The sequence below is a fragment of the Capricornis sumatraensis genome, chromosome 23 (assembly GCF_032405125.1).
Source record: "Capricornis sumatraensis isolate serow.1 chromosome 23, serow.2, whole genome shotgun sequence".
Taxonomy (NCBI): domain Eukaryota; kingdom Metazoa; phylum Chordata; class Mammalia; order Artiodactyla; family Bovidae; genus Capricornis; species Capricornis sumatraensis.
In genome coordinates this window covers 42,359,358-42,377,846 of record NC_091091.1, presented here as the reverse complement: position 1 = coordinate 42,377,846, position 18,489 = coordinate 42,359,358, and the positions used below count along the sequence as shown (strand labels likewise).

Sequence of the window (18,489 nt, the reverse complement as noted above, 5' to 3'; positions counted from 1 at the left end):
GCCTGCAGGAGGCTGTTACCCCCAATCTACAGAGACGGGGAGGCGGAAGATCACAGAAGTCAAGCACAATGCTCAAAGTTTCAGAGCTGGCGAGCAGCAGAGGCGGGAGGCCGACCCCATCTGTCTGGCTGCCTAGCTGGAGCTCTTTGCTCTGCCTCCGCGGTCTTTCACCCAGCCTCCAGCCCCCCGAGGCCCCTGCAGTTGTGGGAACCAGCTTCTCACTTCCAGGCCCAAGAACTCAGAGCCAGGATTTAGGATTAACAAGCCAACCTTCACTTCCAGCAAGAACAATCGTGCTTTCCAAATTCTCCACAGGGTTGATAAGTAGGGCTAATTTGGAAAACAGAACGCAGTGTATTCTAAGGAAAAGAAATAAATCCCCCTTTATTCAACAGGAACAGCATGTTCTCAAAATTCAAATCAGTTGCAGGAGCAGATTGGTCAAATCACTGGCATTTTAATGCCCTGTCCCACACTGAGAACCAGCTAGATAATTTGCAGAGCCCAGGGCAAAAGGAAAATGCAGGGACCCCTTGTTTCAAAATTATCAAGAACTCCAGGATGGTGAGCAGAGCATTAAGTCGGGAGTAGGGGTCCTTCTGAATAGATTACACACCCATGAAGCAGACCCTGCCTATATTCCAACCTCATCTGATTTAAAATCCAAAGTGCTTGTGAAGAGCTGAGAAGCATCAGTAGCTCCCTGATCTAGAGGCAGCGACAACACGGGGATCTCACTGTAAAGACTAAGAGGTGAATTCTGTCCACAACCAGTGGGCTTGGAAGAGAATCCTGAGCCTGGGCAGTGTCTCAGTTTCAGCCCAGGGAAGCGATGAGCAGAGGGAACTGTGCCTGAGGAGCTTTTCATGTAACTCGAGATAATGCCTTTGGGTGGTTTTAAAGCTGCTTCGTTTGCGGTCCTTTATCACCGGCAATAGAAAATTAAGACGGGCAGGAGTGATGGTCTCTAAGACATCCCAACCCTGTGAAAGCTCCAGACAACTAGGGAAATCCACCAAAACTTGAATTACAGACTACAACAACACTGCTTTGCTATGATGCCACTGCTCAGGACCTGCTGGAGATGACGTCTTCATCTGGCTGAGCCTAGGCAGACTCAGCCTGCCTAGGAGCCGAGGAAGTGCCCCGTGTGCTGGAAGGCAGGTGTCTATCTCCCGTGATCCAAGGTGCCTGGCCCAGTTCACTCTCCACGAGGCAAACCGCACAACCTCAGGCAAGCCCCTTGAGCTGAAGATTCCTCCACTGTAAAATATGGAGGCTCAACTGGGGGCTTTCCAAGGTCCCTCCTGGCTCCACAGAGAAAGGGAAGAATTCATTTGTGATTTTTCACCTAACTTCTTCGACTTTAAATGCCACCAAATTTTGTCATGAAGGTTCGTGCATGCTCAGTTCAGTCGTGTCTGATTCTTTGCGACCCTATCGACGTAGCCCACCAGGCTCCTCTGTCCATGGGATGTTTCAGGCAAGAATACTGGAACAGATTGCCATTTCTTCTTCCAAGGGATCTTCCTGACCCAGGGACTGAACACACGTCTCCTGTGTCTCCTGCATAGTCACAGACTTCCCTGATGGCTCAGTGGGTAAAGAATCTGGCTACAATGCTAGGAGATACAGGAGACACGGGTTCAATTCCTGGGTCGGGAAGATCCTCTCGAGGAAGAAATAGCAACCTACTCCAGTGTTCTTGTCTGAAAAATGCAATGGACAGAGGAGCCTGGTGGGCTATAGTCCATGGGATGACAAAGAGTCAGACATGACTGATCACAAGCACACACAAAGACAGTCATACTTCAAAGACTACTAATCATAGCACAGCCCAGTCCTGACAGCTGACAGCATATAGGGGAAAGGAATACCAGATCACCTTACATGTCTTCTGAGAAACCTGTATGCAGGTCAAGAAGCAACAGTTACAATTGGACATGGAACAACTGACTGGTTCAAAATTGGGAAAGGAGTATGACAAGGCTAAATACTGTCACCTTGCTTATTTAACTTCTATGTAGGGTAAATCTTGTGAAAGGCCAGGTTGGATTAATTGCAAGCTGGAATCAAGATTGCCAGCAGAAACATCAACAACCTCGGATATGGAGATGATAACACTCTAATGGGAGAAAGTGAAGAGGAACTGAAGAGCCTCTTGATGAGGGTGAAAGAAGAGAGTGAAAAAGTTGGCTTAAAACTCAAGATTCAGAAAACTAAGATCATGGCATCCAGTCCCAATCACTTCATGGCAAACAGAAGGGGAAAAACTGGAATCAGTGACAGATTTTATTTTCTTGGGTTCCAGAATCACTGTAGATGGTGACTGTAGCCATGAAATTAAAAGACACTTGCTCCTTGGAAGGAAAGTTTCAACAAACCTAGACAGCGTATTAAAAAGCAGAGAGATCACCTTGCCCACAAAGGTCCATATAGTCAAAGCTATGGTTTTTCTAGTAGTCATGTACAGATGTGAGAGTTGGACCATAAAGAAGACTAAGTGAGGAAGAAATGAGGCTTTCAAATTGTGGTGCTAGGAGAAGACTCTTGAGAGTCCCTTGGACTGCAAGGAAATCAAACCAGTCAGTCCTAAAGGAAATCAACCCTGAATAGTCATTGGAAGGACTGATGCTGAATCTGAAGCTCCAACTCTTTGGCCACCTGAGGCAAAGCACCAACTCATTGGAAAAGACCCTGATGCTGCTGGGAAAGACTGAAGGCAGGAGAAGGGGACAACAGAGGATGACATGGTTGGATAGCATCACCTACTCCACGGACATGAATCTGAGCAGAGGTAGTGAAGGACAGGGAAGCCTGGCATTCTGTAGTCCCTGGGGTCACAAAGTGAGACACGACTCAATGAGTTAACACCAACAAAGGGGAAAGGACAAAATAGGAAGACAGGAACTCAGACAAAATGATGGCTGGATTCGTCCGGGGTCTACTCGCCAAGGGGCTGTGGCAGACCAGTCAGGGCAGCCACTGTCCTGCACGGCTGGCTCTCCTGCACTTGACGCAGTCCCCCGAGCACTTTGGGTCCAGCCCTTCCTTGAGAGCACCTGGGCGTAAGTGATCAAAGTTCTTATTAAGGCAAGGGCATAAATCCATTGTACAGAGGTTGGAAATGAAAGCCAGTAGAAAACCTTTCCATTTTCATTGGAAAGACCAGAAAGAGTAATTACCCCTGAGATGCCAGCTTGGACCCACCACTGCTCTCTGCCCAGAAGCCTTGGGAAATTTCTCTCGGCCACCAGCAGACACAGCCAGCCAGTCTCCCATAGGCTCAGAAATGGTAAATAAAGGAGCAAGCACAGCAGGCTTGCAGTGGGTGTCAGGGAGAGTTTAAATAGCCTTAGGAACAGCTCAGTTGAGTAAGGGGTCAGGGATGCACTCCCCGCCTGTCATCAGCCACCCTACCCCAGTCAAAGCACCCCAAGAGGGTGCTCCCCATAGGAGGCCTGTCTCTGGAGCCCCCATCTTCCAAGGACCAGCCTAGATTCAGGCCTAGAAACCAGCGAGCCCTCGGAATGCACTGCCAGCGGATGTATGCCCAAGGCTATCCCCTTATTCATCTGTAGAGGGTCCCAGGGTCACATGTGAACATTTCTTTGTCCCTAGTAGGGCAAGATTAAAAGTAACTACGAAGAGGCTACTTGCTTGGTAAATAAATCCAGGCCCAAGTGCAGAAAGGATTCCTCATCCCCAGGAGGAAATTATCACTCGCACACCATCTGAATGGGCCCAGCGGCCCAGTCTCACTGCTCAGCACCTTTACCACGAAGCCAAATGGAGCCTGGCAAGGCTGGGGAGGGGTGGGGGACAGGGATGTCGGGCATCATACTGCCCTGAGCCAAAGGACCCCCAGCCCCTGACGGAGCCAGAACAGACCCGAGAGAGGGAGAGGGCTGCCAGCCAAGGCAAGCCACTGGCACCGTGGAGAGAAAGAAGCTGAAAGACTGAGCTTTACCGTAAGCGATGAGCCCCGCCACGCCGCCCCCCACATCAGGACTTTGGATGGCGGGTGTCCACACTTCTGGCTGAGCGCGAGCACCCAGGGCCCCAGCTGGACCAGGTGTGTAGGCACGTGGAGCCGCACCGGGAGGCAGGCGGTTAAGTAACCTGACACCGCACAGCTGGGAGAGCGGCTAGTCCACATCCCGGGGAGGCACAAGGATGCTTTTCTCACTGAGCAAAGCTCTCTTTGTGAGGGTGCACGATGGATTGAGCGCTACCTCGAGGGGCACAGGAGGAGAAAGACTGGCCAGCTGAGGGGGAGAAGGAAGAGCAGGCAGGTGGCAGTTAAAGGAGCCGGGGCACCAGAGGAGCTCGGGATGCCTCCTCCTCTTCCACTGAGCTTGGACTCCCTTCCCCCTGAGGGTCAGGAGAGACATTGACTTAAACAGGTTCCTAATGGATAATGACATGGGATGTGAAAAGGGGACTGTTGTTTAGTTGCTGGGTAGTATCTGACTCTTTGCAACCCCATGGATTGTAGCCCACCAGACTCCTCCATCCATGGGATGCCCCAGGCAAGAATGCTGGAGTGGGTTGCCATTTCCTTCTCCAGGGGATCCTCCTGGACCAGGGGTCGAACCTGTGTCTCCTGCCCTGGCAGGCAGGTTCTTTACCGCAGAGGTACCTGGGAAGTCCGCAAAGGGGATGGGGCCTCCTTTTTGGCAGAGCACTTGCCTGAAGGAGAAGAAAAAAGCATCACCTAGCGAAGGTGGCAAAGATGCCCTGCCAGACTCATTTTCTCCATGTTTTCAGTTTGAGCGACTGCATTCTGTCTGCCCCGCTCCATTAGATTCCATGGACACGTGTCAGCCATGGCTACAACGCGGAGTCTGGCCCCGCGCTGGTCTGGAGCATGGAGGCAGCAGAGACAGAAGCGAGACCTTGCACATTCCAGGAAATCAGACCCCCATTCTAATCAGTGCTGTGACTGCAAATTCCAGGGCAGAGGGGCCCATGCAGCTAGGTTTCACTGAGCCCTGCAGGGAAAACACACAGGAGGGAGACAGAAGCATCTCTTGACTGAGGCTGAGGCGGCCAACTGAGGTCTAAAATCCACCCGGAAATACTGTACATCATCAGGGCCACTGTCTGCAAACGTCAGGAAGCACGCAACAGAAAAAAGACACAGCTTTGGAACCAAGGGTCCTAGGGCCAAAGGCCCTAAGCCCCATTCTTGTGAAAAGAAACTGAATATTCACAGGTAGCAACTGTTTTTTGTTTTTGTTTTTGTTTTTCTTAATTCACAAAGGACCACTACACTCTCTCTTTTGCAGAGAAATATAAAAGCAAAATGGAGGAGAGTTACGTGTGACCCATTTTTCGGCTCCTACTGAATAAAGGAGGAAGATGGGGTGGAGCCGGGGAGCCTGGCCTCAATTTCCAGCCCGCACTGGCACTTTCAAGGCCTGGCAGCTCCTGGCTTTCCGGCACAGTCTCCCAGACGGCTCAGAGTGGGAAAAGCTCGCCTGACGCCAGACCTCAGACTGCAAACCCGTCCCCCACCTCCATGTGCCCTGAGAGAGTGCCTGTCTGCAGGGGCTGGGCTGAGGCTGCCACCAGTGATGCTGGAAAAGGCTCGGGCAGGTGAAGTGAAGAAGGAGAGAGACAACCCAAACAAGTCTAAGACAGCCTCCTCCTCCGAGGAGGAACGGCTTTCAGGGGGCACCCGGCCAGCTGGCCAGTCAGCCATAAGCAAGGCCCAGTTCTCTGCAGTTTCAGCTTTACTGGTAAAAGGTAAAAGGCCTTTTCTAGAACAATGCATCTATGTTTAAAGGTGCCTGTCATTGGTAATCACTTTTCAGTCTCACTGGCAAAAAAGAAAAAAGTCCTCGCTTGCATACCCATGCTGAATGCTTGGGTTTGCTGGGTATTGTTGCCTTTCATAGTTGTTTTTTTTTTTTTTTTTCTGACCTGTTTGACGTATTAGTAAAAAAAAAAAAAAAAAAAGAAAGAGTTAAAGAGTTTCCAATCCATTCCATCGCACAATTTCTTTTTTCAGAAGTCTCCTGAACACCCAGCATGATGTGTCTATTATTATCTTTGGGGAAACGGCTGACTGCTCAGCTCACAAAAACACTATTAACTTTCCTCCTGATAAGCATCTGGCTCCGGTCTTGACCTTCCCAGATTTCTCAGCCCAATTCTTTTCCTGCTCCAGCTCCTCCTGCTTGTTGTGTCTGAAGTGGCCAAGGCAGTTCAGGCTTCCGCGAAGCCTCCAGCCTCAAGCAGCGGGCTGGGAGGTGACCGGTCTGTCGATGAAGGGCCTGGGACACACTCCTGAGCTGTCAGCAGCCATCCTCCTGCAGGCCCTGAAGGAGAGGGGTGGGCCTGGAACTTGGGGTTAGAAGATGGGAAAGTGTGGGGGAAAGGATGTGATGGTGAGCCAAGACCCTCCATTTGGGTAGGGACTATCCAGAGAGGTACCCCCTCTGCCCATTTGCTGATAGGCACTATCCTCGAGCTTCCCAGATGACTCCGTAGTAAAGAACCTACCTGCCAAGCAGGAGATGCAAGTTCAATGCCTGGATCGGGAAGATCCCCTGGAGGAGGGCATGGCAACCCACTCCAGTACTCTTGCCTGGGAAATCCCACGGACAGAGGAGCCTGGCGGGCAACAAAGGGGATCGCAAAGAGCTGGACCTGACTTAGCGACTAAACAGTAAACCGTCCTCTGTTTAAGAGGAGGGGAACTTGCAAAACTGAGCCAAAACTCAGAAGAAATCTTTGGGTTAAGTGAGAAGCAAAAAGTGGGTCTTAAGACCCAAGATGAGCCACTGCCCTTCTCTGGGCCTCAGTTACCTCATCAGTAAGATGAGGAAGATGACCAAACCATTTCCAACATCCTTTCCAGCTCCCGAAAAAATTATACGGTCTAATATATATGAAAAGTGCATTTCCTGATCTTTCCCTTTCAGTACGTAATTCCCATTCTTATAGAATATTCTTATTTTCCATCTTGGCTTCCTGCAGCCTGTGTTCCAGCTTCTTCTGGGCCGCCTCAGCTGTCTAGACTTTTAAAGTGATGTTTGGGGCTGGGATTAGGGAAACCCTAATCAGGAAGAGGGGATAAAATAAAAGTCTGGCCTTCCTATATTCACACAACAGAATATTATTTGGTCATAAAACAAGGTGAAGCACGGACACCCACAAGATGGATGAACCTTGAAAATATTACAGTCAGTGAAAGAAGGTAGTTACAAAAGACCACAAGTGTATGATTCCATTTATATGAAAGGCCCAGAACACGGAAATCCATAGAGATAGAAAGCAGATTCATGGATCTGAGGGCAGAATTCTGGGAAGTATAGAGTGACTGCTAATGGGTACTGGGTTGCTTTTTGGAGTGATGAAAGTATTCTAGAATTACACAGTGATGACAGTTGGCACTACTCTGTAAATACACTGATCGGTCTGCTTTAAAGGGGTGAATTTTTTGGTAGGCGAATAATATCTCAGTAGAACTGCATTACAAAAGGGGAAAAGTCAGTTTCTTTTTCCTTCTTTATTGTGGCTACTGGAAAATTGTATTTTACATATGCGACTCCTGTTGTATTTTGGTCTATGTGTAACCAAACATTCCAGTAAACATATTGTTCATTTTTCCAAACAAACACAAACAGTCTGGCCTCCTCCTGCATCCTGAACTGAGTCGGCATCCGGGAGACAGAGCAGAGAGCCCTGGGCTGGGCGTCCAGGGACTCCGAGCCTCTGTCACAGCCTGGTGTGTGACCTTGGGCTTTCACAGCCCCTTGCTGGTCCTGGCCCCGCAGGGAAAACACAAATGTTGGCCCACACAATCCCCATTAGGTCAGACAGCCCTAGTGGCTCAGATGGTAAAGCATCTGCCTGCAACGTGGGAGACCCGGCTTCGATCCCTGGGTTGGGAAGAACCCCTGGAAAAGGGGATGGCAATCCACTCCAGTCCTCTTGCCTGGAAGATTCCACGTATGGAGGAGCCTGGTGGGCTCACGGGGTCGCAAAGAGTCGGGCACAACTGAGCAACTTCACTTTCTTTTCTTTCACGTTCAGCAGGTAAAATCAAATTTTAAAAGTTCTCATTCTACCCCATACGTTATTTATCTCCTAAAAGTTGACCTGGGAATAAAAGTCACGTAAAGACAGACCAGGTAATTTACTGATGGAGTAGAGTGGTTTAGTACCATTGTATTCCATTTATCCTCATGGACTTCTTTGGGGACAGTTTCTTCCTGGTTGCCGCAGCTTTCAGCGACTTAGGAGATTGTTAATTCTATAGCCAATGGCAATAAATATGGATACAATCCCCTGGAAAATAATTTGGCAACATACACCATGGGCCATAAAAACTCTCACCCTTTCATCCAGTCAGTGTGCTTTTTAGTATCTATCCCTAAAGAATAACCAGATACAGAAAGCCATAAACACAAAAATGTTCGGTTTGGGGAAAGCACGGCCCAAATGAACATAAAAAGGACTAGCTAAGCAAATGGTGGTAACACTCGGGACAGAAATGATGAAGCTGCTGGAATAACGGTGGAATCCTAGATCTTTTTATTCTTTTTTTTTTTTAATGTGATTAAAGTGTAATTTTCAAGAACTGGTATAGTGTAATATGCCATCAAAGCATTTCCCATGATGTCTAAGCAGCATGGTGAAGAGAAATTAAAAAGAGCCTTTATGCTGAGAGAGGAAAATCTTGGTATATTCGTCCCAAAGAAAATCAAACCACAGTGAAAGGATATTGAAGCATCTCAGCCCTGACTTATCTGGCATATCTACTATGATATTTATACTGACATTTTTCTTTTTAGCAGGAGGACTGTAATTATGGTTCAAGGGCATTAATAGGTGCTTAGAACTCTTGAGAGGAGAAGTCAGTCATTATATGGATAGCCTTTTGATCATCTTCCAATCCAAGCAGATTATTTTGGGCGGGGGTGGAGGAAGCTTTCTTTAGCATCGTTTTGTAATGAGAGACTAAATGAAAGTGCCCACTGTCTCCCTGCCTCATGGAAATGGTGTGCGTGGACCCCAACCTCTCCCAAACAGCCCCCTGTTTTAGCAGGAAGGGACAGCTGAGGAGTGAAGGGCTCCAGTGTGGAACCCACACCAGCCCACCAACCCTCCTGCCCCATTGAGCTAAGCAGCTTGTGAGAGTCATGTTCCCTTTGGGTGCCTCTCTCTAAAGTGAAGGATCGGGCTATGGGACCTTCAAGAACCTTCCACTCTCAGATTTCGAGCTCTGGGATTCTGTCCACAAGCCAACTGGTGGTTCTGACCAGTCAACAGCGTCTCTGCAGGAAAAGAGGGTTCTTTTTCCACAGGATCCCAGAAAACATGAAGGTGGAGCGTTGATGTGGTCAGAGATGGGCTGTGGAAGGTGTATGCACACAGTTGTACTTGTCAGAGGATGGAGGAGACAGCACTAGCAGACAGCAGTTCTGAGCTCCAGAATAAACCCTGGAAACATTAGCACCTATCTTTCAGAAACCAACAGACCAAGTAGGCAGAAAATCAGTAAGGACGCAGTTGACCCAAACGGCATTATCAATCCACCAGACCTAAATGATGTTTACAAAACACTCCATCCAGCACCAGAAAATTCTGCTGTTCACGTGGACCATTCACCAAGAGACACCATGTTCTGGACCGAAGAAGACATCATAACCAATTTAAAAGAACAGAAACCACGCCGAGTATGTTCTTAGACCACAGAGGAGCTGAACCAGAAGTCAATAACCGAAGGCGAGCTGGAAAATCCCCAAGGGTTTGGAGATTAAATAACATGCTTCTAAGTAACATTTGAGTCAAAGATGTCTCAAGAACAGTTGGGAAATGGGGCAGACTTGGGTTCAAATTCTGGCTCCACCTCCCTCTCCTGAGTAGCCCTTGAGAGTTATCACTCACTTCTCGGAGCCTCATCTACTCCTCAGTTGGACAATGAGATAACACTGCTCTCTCCCTGGGTGGCGATGAGGGACACACAAGGTGGGCCCGTGACACCAAGAGCACAGCACCCAGCTCCCAGGAAGCACCCAGTTCCCAGGAAGCACCCAGCTCCCGGGAAGCACCTGGCAGTGGGAGGTCCCCTGGTCATGGTTCCGTCCAGTGCTGCTGCCCAGCACCTGGCTGTCCAGGAGAATACCGACCCTTCCCCCCTCTCCCCCAGGCTAGCTCAGTCTCTGCCAGAGAGAAGCACTTGTGACTGCCGAACGCTGAGCCTTTGCTCCTCTGTATCCAGTTGGCAGCCATCGGCCTGGGCAACCCCAGCTGGCGAAACCCTCTGTGTCCATCCATCCCCACCAAGTAGTGACGACCACCTGGAATACTGGCAACAAAGAGAGGGCTCTCCTAGTCACGGGGTGTGAGATGACTCAACTGTTGGATGATCAAGTAAAAGCTCGCCTGAGACTGTATGCAAGGGAACTCTACTGCAGATCTTGCCAAACTTGGAGGGAAAAAAATTCATCAGGCAGACAGGCCTACCGTCTTCTTCTTGAGATCAGATTGCACAAGTAACGAGAAAGATGTTTCCTGAGGTTTGAAAATATTGCGCAAGGCTCTGACTCATTAAGACAGAGCTTATTCAAATTTGAAAACTATCGAAAATTCCAGCCACAACAATGTACCCTCTGAAACCACCATGTGCCCAAGGAGACATAATTACCTCCTGATGAGGGCCCAGCTGCTGTCACATGACGCTGGGTAGGACTGCTTTTATGGCAAGTGCTGACATGACAATTTGTCCAGGGGATCTAAAATAATAGGCCACTCGTGGACTCTCAATTTTGTGACCAATCTTTCCTCATAAGGAATGCCTGAAATATGGAAAACAAGCGAAGTATCAGTCCAGAGGGTCTCAGGGTATCTATGTACTGCTCTGTCCTGGGCATCACAAACCCTAGGAAGGGTGAGCCAGATGACATTTGGAAAATCCCAGGTGTTCCAGACAGGCAGCTCTTCAGTCCAGAGAAGTCACAAGCTTCTTAGGTGATGCAGACTGTGACTGGGGGATTCAAAGGGTGACAGGCAAGGTGGCGTCTGAGTCCTTCTGTCCAGAGAAGTTTTCCTAACATATTTGTTAGCGAACTCCAAGTCAGCCTCCGGGACACGGGCCTGGCGTCACCCTCACCCTCTGTGAGGCCTCCCTTTAACCCACCCACACACTTTATCCCCAGGAGGACACCATGACAGCGCTACCTCCACTGAGCTGACTCCTCATTGGCTAGCTCTGTGAAAACGATGACGATGATGATTACGACAACTAACACGGGTCCAGGTCTAGTAACGCACTGGGTACGATTCTAAGCACTAAGTTCATATAATTAGCTGCTTCCATCTTTCAACGATCCTATGACATAGGTATGTAGGCACCATTATTTTTATTATGATTTTTTATTATGATTTTATGATGAAGAAACTGAAACTGAGAGAGTCTGTCACATAAGAGACATCATCCCTTTAGAAAGTGGTAAGCTGACTCAAGAGTTCCAGAAAAACATCTACGTCTGCTTCATTGACTATGCTAAAGTCTGATCTGACCGTGTGGATCACTACAAACTGTGGAAAATTCTTCAAGAGATGGGAACACCAGATCACCTTACCTGCCTCCTGAGAAATCTGCATGCAGGTCAAGAAGCAACAGTTAGAACCAGACATGGAATATCAGACTGGTTCCAAATTGGGAAAGGAGTTATGTCAAGACTAGAGATACTTCCAAACCAGAGTGTTGGGCCCCAGACTGTTCTGTATGTTCTGTTCTGTATGCTGTCACCCTGCTTATTTAACTTACATGCAGAGTACATCACGCGAAATGCCAGGCTGGAGGAAGCACAAGCTGGAATCAAGATTGCCAGGAGAAATATTAATAACCTAGGATATGCAGATGACACCATCCGTATGGCAGAAAGCGAACAGGAACTGAAGAGCCTCTTGATGAAAGTGAAAGAGGAGAGTGAAAAAGCTGGCCTGAAACTCAACATTCAAAAAATTAAGATCATGGCATCCAGTCCCACCACTTCCTGGCAAATAGATGGGGAAACAATGGAAACAGTGACAGACTTTATTTTCTTGGGCTCCAAAATCACTGCAGATGGTGACTGCAGCCATAAAATTAAAAGATGCTTGCTCCTTGAAAGAAAAGCTATGACAAACCTAGACAACATATTAAAAAGCAAAGACATCATTTTGCCAACATAGGTCCATCTAGTCAAAGCTATGGTTTTTCCAGGAGTCATGTATGGATGTGAGAGTTGGACCATAAAGAAAGCTGAGCACCGAAGAACTGATACTTTTGAACTGTGGTGCTGGAGAAGACTCTTGAGAGTCCCTTGGATAGCAAGGAGATCAAACCAGTCAATCTTCAAGGAAAGTAGTCCTGAATATTCATTAGACTGATGCTGAAGCTGAAGTTATGATTCTTTGGCCACCTGATGCGAGAAACTGACTCATTAGAAAAGTCCCTGATGCTGGAAAGGTTGAAGGCAGGAGGAGAATGGGTTGACAGAGGATGAGATGGTTGAATGGCATCATCGACTCAATGGACATGAGTTTGAGCAAACTCTGGGAGTTGGTGATGGACAGGGAAGCCTGGCGTGCTGGAGTCTATGGGGTTGCAAAGAGTTGGACACAACTGAGCAACTGAACTGAACTGAGCAGACTCCTTAAGCTGGGTATGATACGACCTACTACAAACTCCTTGACATCATGGACTACCCAGCCTTACTTACCTCTGACTCCTTCTACCTGGACCCTCTGAGTACACAGTAGGTGTTCAATAAATGCTCTGAATGAACTTAGAACTCACGTTATTAATTCTAAAAGCTGAAATCTGAGCCCTTCCAGCAGCAATAGACATGCCTCTTCAATGGAAGCCTTTCGGAAAAGCATTTGGGATGGCTACACTTCACAGTTTCTCTGTTGACATTAATTTTCTTTCTTTTTAATATCAGAGAAGATGGGGAAGGAAAAAGAAAAGACTCAGGAGGGATCTTGCTCCAGAGGACACCAGCATCCCAGCTTCAGAGCCCCTGGGGCACAGGGAGGACAACCAGGTTCAATGCAGCTCACCTCCTGCGTCTAGGCATGTCTCCACAGTGGTCACGGCGGAACTGCAGCAGCCGCACAAAGCTGCAGTACAAGGCCCCCAGGCCCAAGATGGGCTACAGGCATCAACGCCAACCTTGGCTTTAACTCTCAATAACTTAAGGAAAAGAAATAATTCTTGAAGAAGTTACTCAAACACTTGGCTTCTAGACACTTGGCTTACCAACTTTATGAAACCTTAATATTTTAACTCTTCAGTGGCTCAGCCAGTAAAGAATCTGCCTGCAGTGAGAGAGACCTGGGTTCGATCCCTGGATTGGGAAGATCCCCTGGAAGAGAGCATGGCAACCCACTCCAGTATCCTTGCCTAGAGAATCCTCAAGGACAGAGGAGCCTTGGGGGCTACAGTCCATGGAGTCGCAAAGAGGTGGACACGACCGAGCAACTAAGCACAGCACAGCAAGACCAACAGGGAGCCAAAGAAGATAACCAATCGGAGTGAGCAAAGCCCTTATAAATCACTCCTAAGCCAGTGGTGGCTCTTCACCAGGAGTGTGTGGCCAGCCTCCACCAGAATCCCTTCCTTGTCAGGCCTTAGGTGGGACCAAGATGGGGAGTCCCTGGGCTTCAAGACCTCTGGGCTCAGGGCTGCTGTTTGAGGCAGGGGTGGGGTGCTTTCCTGGACTGTGTACGAGGAGGAGAAAAAAGATTAGGCTTCTGATACTTGGGGAGTCTTTTTTTGGGCCTCTTTCCTGGCTTCCTGTCCGTTTTTCAGCAGAGACTGGTCAGAGATCCTGGCTAGTTTTTTGCAATGTCTGGGAATCCAAAGAAGCCTTTCTCTGCCTAAGAACAGTCTGGGGCCTAACGCTCTGGTTTGGAAATATCTCTAGCACAGCTCCCTCTGTGCTTTTTTGCTTTCATTTATTTTTTTTTTTCCGGCAAGAGCTGCCTCAATGGCATCTGGGGGTAACCATGTCCTCCAACTGCTGTGCTGGTGGAGCGAGTGCCGTGACGTGTCCTCTGTTTCATCGCAAGGCCACGGCCATCTGGAGCTCTGTTTATTCCAGCTATTTGCTTCGGCTTAGCTGGGGTTGGCTTATGATCTCGGTTTCTCTGTCAACAGCACAGAGTGATTATGAATGGGCTGTGGACCAGATGCCTGGGTTCAAGTCCTGGGCAAGGCACAGTTCTGCGACTCTCTCTCCCAGCTGTCACCCCGGGAGGATGACAGCACACCCCTCATGGGGTTGCTGGGAGGATCAAACAGGTTGGCACAGGGCTGGCACAGAACAAGCACAAAATATATATTAGCCCTTATTATCAGATTATTATTACTTACAATCCCTTTCTTTTTTTTTTGCTTGTTTTTTTTTGTTTGTTTTTTTTTTTAATCCCCTGACCAGTGTAGAGTTTCTGCTTTAAACTAATCCAATCAGTTCCTGGTGGAAGACACCAGCTCTCTAATCTCTGGTATAACTGTACACTTTCCCAGCCATTTGACAGCAGCACTGATTTCTGAAATTGATGATGCACCCTCATTTCCAGAACCGTGAGTAGAGACCCTCTCTGAAGTCTTTGTGAAACAGCACCCAGACGAAAGTGCTCCGGGATGGGGTGGGGAGGGAGGTGGGAGGGGGTTCAGGATGGGAACACGTGTACACCCACGGCTGATTCATGTCAATGTATGGCAAAAACCACCACAATATTGTAAAGTAATTAGCCTCCAATTAAAATAAATAAATTTTTTAAATAAACATTTTTTTTTTAAGTGCTGTCTTTTGAATGGGAACACATCCCACCATCCAAAGATCCTCCGTGACTCCCACGGGCTGCTCACCAGCCCCCACTACCTCCCCTGCCCTCTCTCTCTCTGCCCCAGTCAAACTCTCCTTGTGATCCCAGGACTGGCAGAGGCGCTCCTGCCCAGGGAGCTCGTTCCCCACATCCTCACGTGGCTCACTCCAACTCCAGGCTGCCAGTCCAACGGTGGCACCTCCTCCAAAAGACCTCCCACAGCCACTCCAGCTAAAGGAACACCCCGGCCAAGCCTCAGAGTCAGAGCCGGCGGCCAACGCACCGCGCTGAACAATGACTTCAGGTGACCTGCTAGTGGGCAAGGCTTCGACTGAATGAAGCCAGGCTCCGGTCCTCAGAGGTACCTCTGGAAAGTCAAGGGCAGCGGGCTGGATGCGGGGATGGCGGCAGGGAGGTGGCAGGGAGGGGTGGGGAGCGGAGAAGGGCAGCAAAGGCAAAACCTTTCATTGAGGAAAGAAAGACTGGGTGGCCATGGATGTCCAGTGCCTCTGGTTTCCTCTTCCATTCATTTGTTCATTCAACATCCTCCCCACACACACATCTGCCAGGGGCCTCCCATGTGTCCAGCAGACACACACAGTGCTGGATGCACGGTGGAGCTCAGTAAATATTTGCAGAAAGAAAGAAAGAAAGAAGGACGGGGGAGAACCGCTCTGCGCCCTCTGTTTCCCTCTCCTCTCACCACGCTCGTCCTCCTGGGGCTGTCCCCTCTCTGGCTCTCCCTGGAGCCTGCTGCGGGCTTGCTGGCCGGCAGCAGACGACCTGTCCTCCGCACACACACATGGTGACTCTCAATGACTCTGCCAACTCCAGGACTTGCTAAGTGACTCCACCTCGCTGGCAATCAATCTGGGGCTCCAATAGTGCCAGTTATTCAGGATCCTGTGCCGTGAGACTACAAACAGTAACAGCTGGCTTGTTTTTGACAAAAAAAAAAAAAAAAACATGCAATGTGCTTATTTAAAGTCATCACCTCACACCCAAATTACGGCATGCATCATGCCTCCGCGCCCCGGTGTGGTCTGCTTTCCACCGCTAGCTTCGTCCTATCCAGCTTTTTTGTTTTGTTTTGTTGTTGTGAGCTGCCTGGCTCAGGAACACAACCCAGCCCGTCCTCTCTGGCCCTGGGACTCTGCCTCCCCAGCCACACCAATCTACTCACCAAACAAGGCTGGGCTCAGCCTGCCCCCCAACTCCACTTGGGATGCAGTTTGGGGCCTCCCAAAACTTCCTTTACCCTCCCCAGTGTCTGTTCCCCCAGCCAGGTAAAGCATTGGGTTGCTTCTGAGTAAGGCTGTCTGGGTTCAAATTCCAGCTGAGTGACTTTGGACATGTAATTCACCCTTAGTTGTCCCACCTGTTAAATGGAAATGACTTCCCTCCTCTTGAGGCTGTGAAGGCCGAGTGTGGTCACACGTGTAACACACCTAGTCCAGGGACTGGGGCGCCGAGTGGGCACCCAATACACACGCATTGTGGTGCCCAAACCCAGAGTGGGCAGGTTCACTTCTCTCTGGAATACGTCTCCTCCACCCTCTAACTAGGCTGTTTCCTGAGGGCACAGGTTCTGCGTTTCACCCGTACGGCTCTGGCACCCTCCTCCCCAGATCGGTCAGCCTCTGCCGGCCCCGGTCGGTCCTAGACCGTTTGCCTACCAAGAAAACCTAGCCCAGCTGCCCGGTGCTGGGCTCCCCTCTTCCCGTTTCCATGCACTGCCCGCGATGAGGAGGCAGCCTTCAGGCTGAGGGCAAGTGCCCTGCCAAGCAGGGCTGGCCCGTCCCCACACCGCTGGATTGGCCGGAGCTGAACTCAGCATTGTTTTTCCATATGGTCTCTGGGACTGGAGAGAAGCATCCTTCGGGAAGGTCCCGCGAGAGAGTTAGAGGATGGCTCCACCCTTCGCTCCCCCCACCCCCAACTCCCTGGCCAGGACGGGTCTTATTGATACAGAAAAGATGCTTCAGGAGGGAAAGGGCTCCACTTTTCCCTCACCCCTAACGCGCTCCCCTCACCCTTGCCTCTGCCTTTCCCCTGATCCACGCTCAGCTTATTCAAATCGAGCCACTTTCATTTTTGTGCGGTTGGCTCAAAACCCGGGAAGCGACGCTGGCATCAGTGCCCGCTACACCTCCTTAAACCTGTACTTGACCGGGAAACCCTGGGGCGGGGAGAAACTGGGGAGCCCCAAGGGCATGGCCACCTCTTTCAAATAAAAAGTTAAAAAAGTTTTCAACCAGGAGATCGCTAATGTGAAACATGAACCCTGTTCATCTTAAGGGGGTGGAGGGGGGGCTGATGAAGAGAAGGAAGGGAAAGCCACAGAAATGAGACTTTGTGGTCCCAACCCCGGGTCTCACTCAGCACTGGACACTTTTCCCAGCCCCGAACTTCTCAGTCCTCTTTATGCCCACATTCCCGTCTTGTTTGTCCCCCAGGCCCTGGCACGGTGCGGTTCCCCGCGGGGCAACCAGCAGGCGGCCATGGGCCGGAGGCCCCGGCACCGGGTTCCCCGAGAAGGGGGGGTGGGCTTCGGGATAGAGCAGGGCCAGGGACCGCCAGGCGCGGAACGACCTTGGGCTGAGCGCAAAAGCTCGGTCCCGAGGGAGCCCGCGGATCGCTACCACCCCGGGGGTCGGTGTCCGCCTCTCCCAGCCAGTGGGTGCCCCCGGAAGACCCAACAAAGCTTCGCGCCCCCTTTCCCAGCCCGTCCGTCCCTCGGGGCCGGGATGTCGCGACCCAGGAGCTCCCGGAGCGCCGGTACCTTGGCCGCAGGCGCCGCGCTGCAGGACGATGACCGGCGGCTGATGCAGCCGCTCGGAGCGACGGCTGGCGGCGCGCAGCTGGCACAGGTTGGTGTAGGTTTTGGCGTCGCTGCCGCACACCGGCTCGTTGCTGGCGCACACGCAGAGACCAGATTGCGCTCGCCGCCGCACCGTGGCCGAGCCGGGCACCCCGAAGGGCACCACGCACTGCAGCCCCTCGCCGCAGGGGCCCTCTTGCAGGCCGCACTCGGCCCCCTCGGGCGCGCCGCACACTTCGCAGCAGCCACACGCGTCGCGGACGCGGCCGCCCTCGCAGGATCCCGGCGGCGGGGCGCAGCGCGTGGGGTCGCAGCGCTCGGGACACACGGCGGCGCCCGGCGCCGAGCGGCCGGCCCGGGCCGGCTGCGCCGAGGCGGGAGCGGCTAGCAGCAGCAGCAGCAGCAGCAGCAGCGGCGGCGGCGGCGGAAGGAACGGGGCGCGCGGGGGCTGCATGGCGACTCCGACGGCGGCAGCGGCGGCGGCGGGCTGGGCGAGGGCCGGAGAGCGGCTCCGGGCAGAGCACGGGAGGGACTCGGGACGAGCGAGTGCGCGCGGCCGCGCGGCCCAGCCCATTGGCCTCGCGGCGGTGACGAGCCGCCTTGGGGACGGGCACGGCGCCCGGGAGGGGGGCCGACCGGATGGCGGGGGGGCGGTGCGGGCGCGGGGGGGCAAGCGGGCGAACCGGGGACCGCCCGCGGCGGGGCAGGGCGGGCGCGGCGGGGCTCGTGGGCGCGGGCGAGCGGGCGGGGCGGCGCGCGGGTGGGTCCGCCCGCTCGCGGGGCTCTGCTTCCCGGTCTCCGCTCCCCACGTATCCGCTTCTCGCGGCTTTCTC

At 51.3% G+C, this 18,489-nt stretch overlaps 1 protein-coding gene across 1 annotated transcript in view; it reads right to left on the bottom strand.

Annotated features, from left to right (window-relative positions):
* HTRA1 (HtrA serine peptidase 1) overlaps positions 1–18,110 on the bottom strand; it is a 59,278-nt gene extending 41,168 nt beyond the window's left edge. Inside the window, exon 1 of the mRNA XM_068961459.1 lies at positions 17,618–18,110. Within this exon, the coding sequence (XP_068817560.1) occupies positions 17,618–18,110 (493 nt within the window). The remainder of the gene's footprint in view (positions 1–17,617) is intronic.
* Positions 18,111–18,489: the final 379 nt, after the last annotated feature.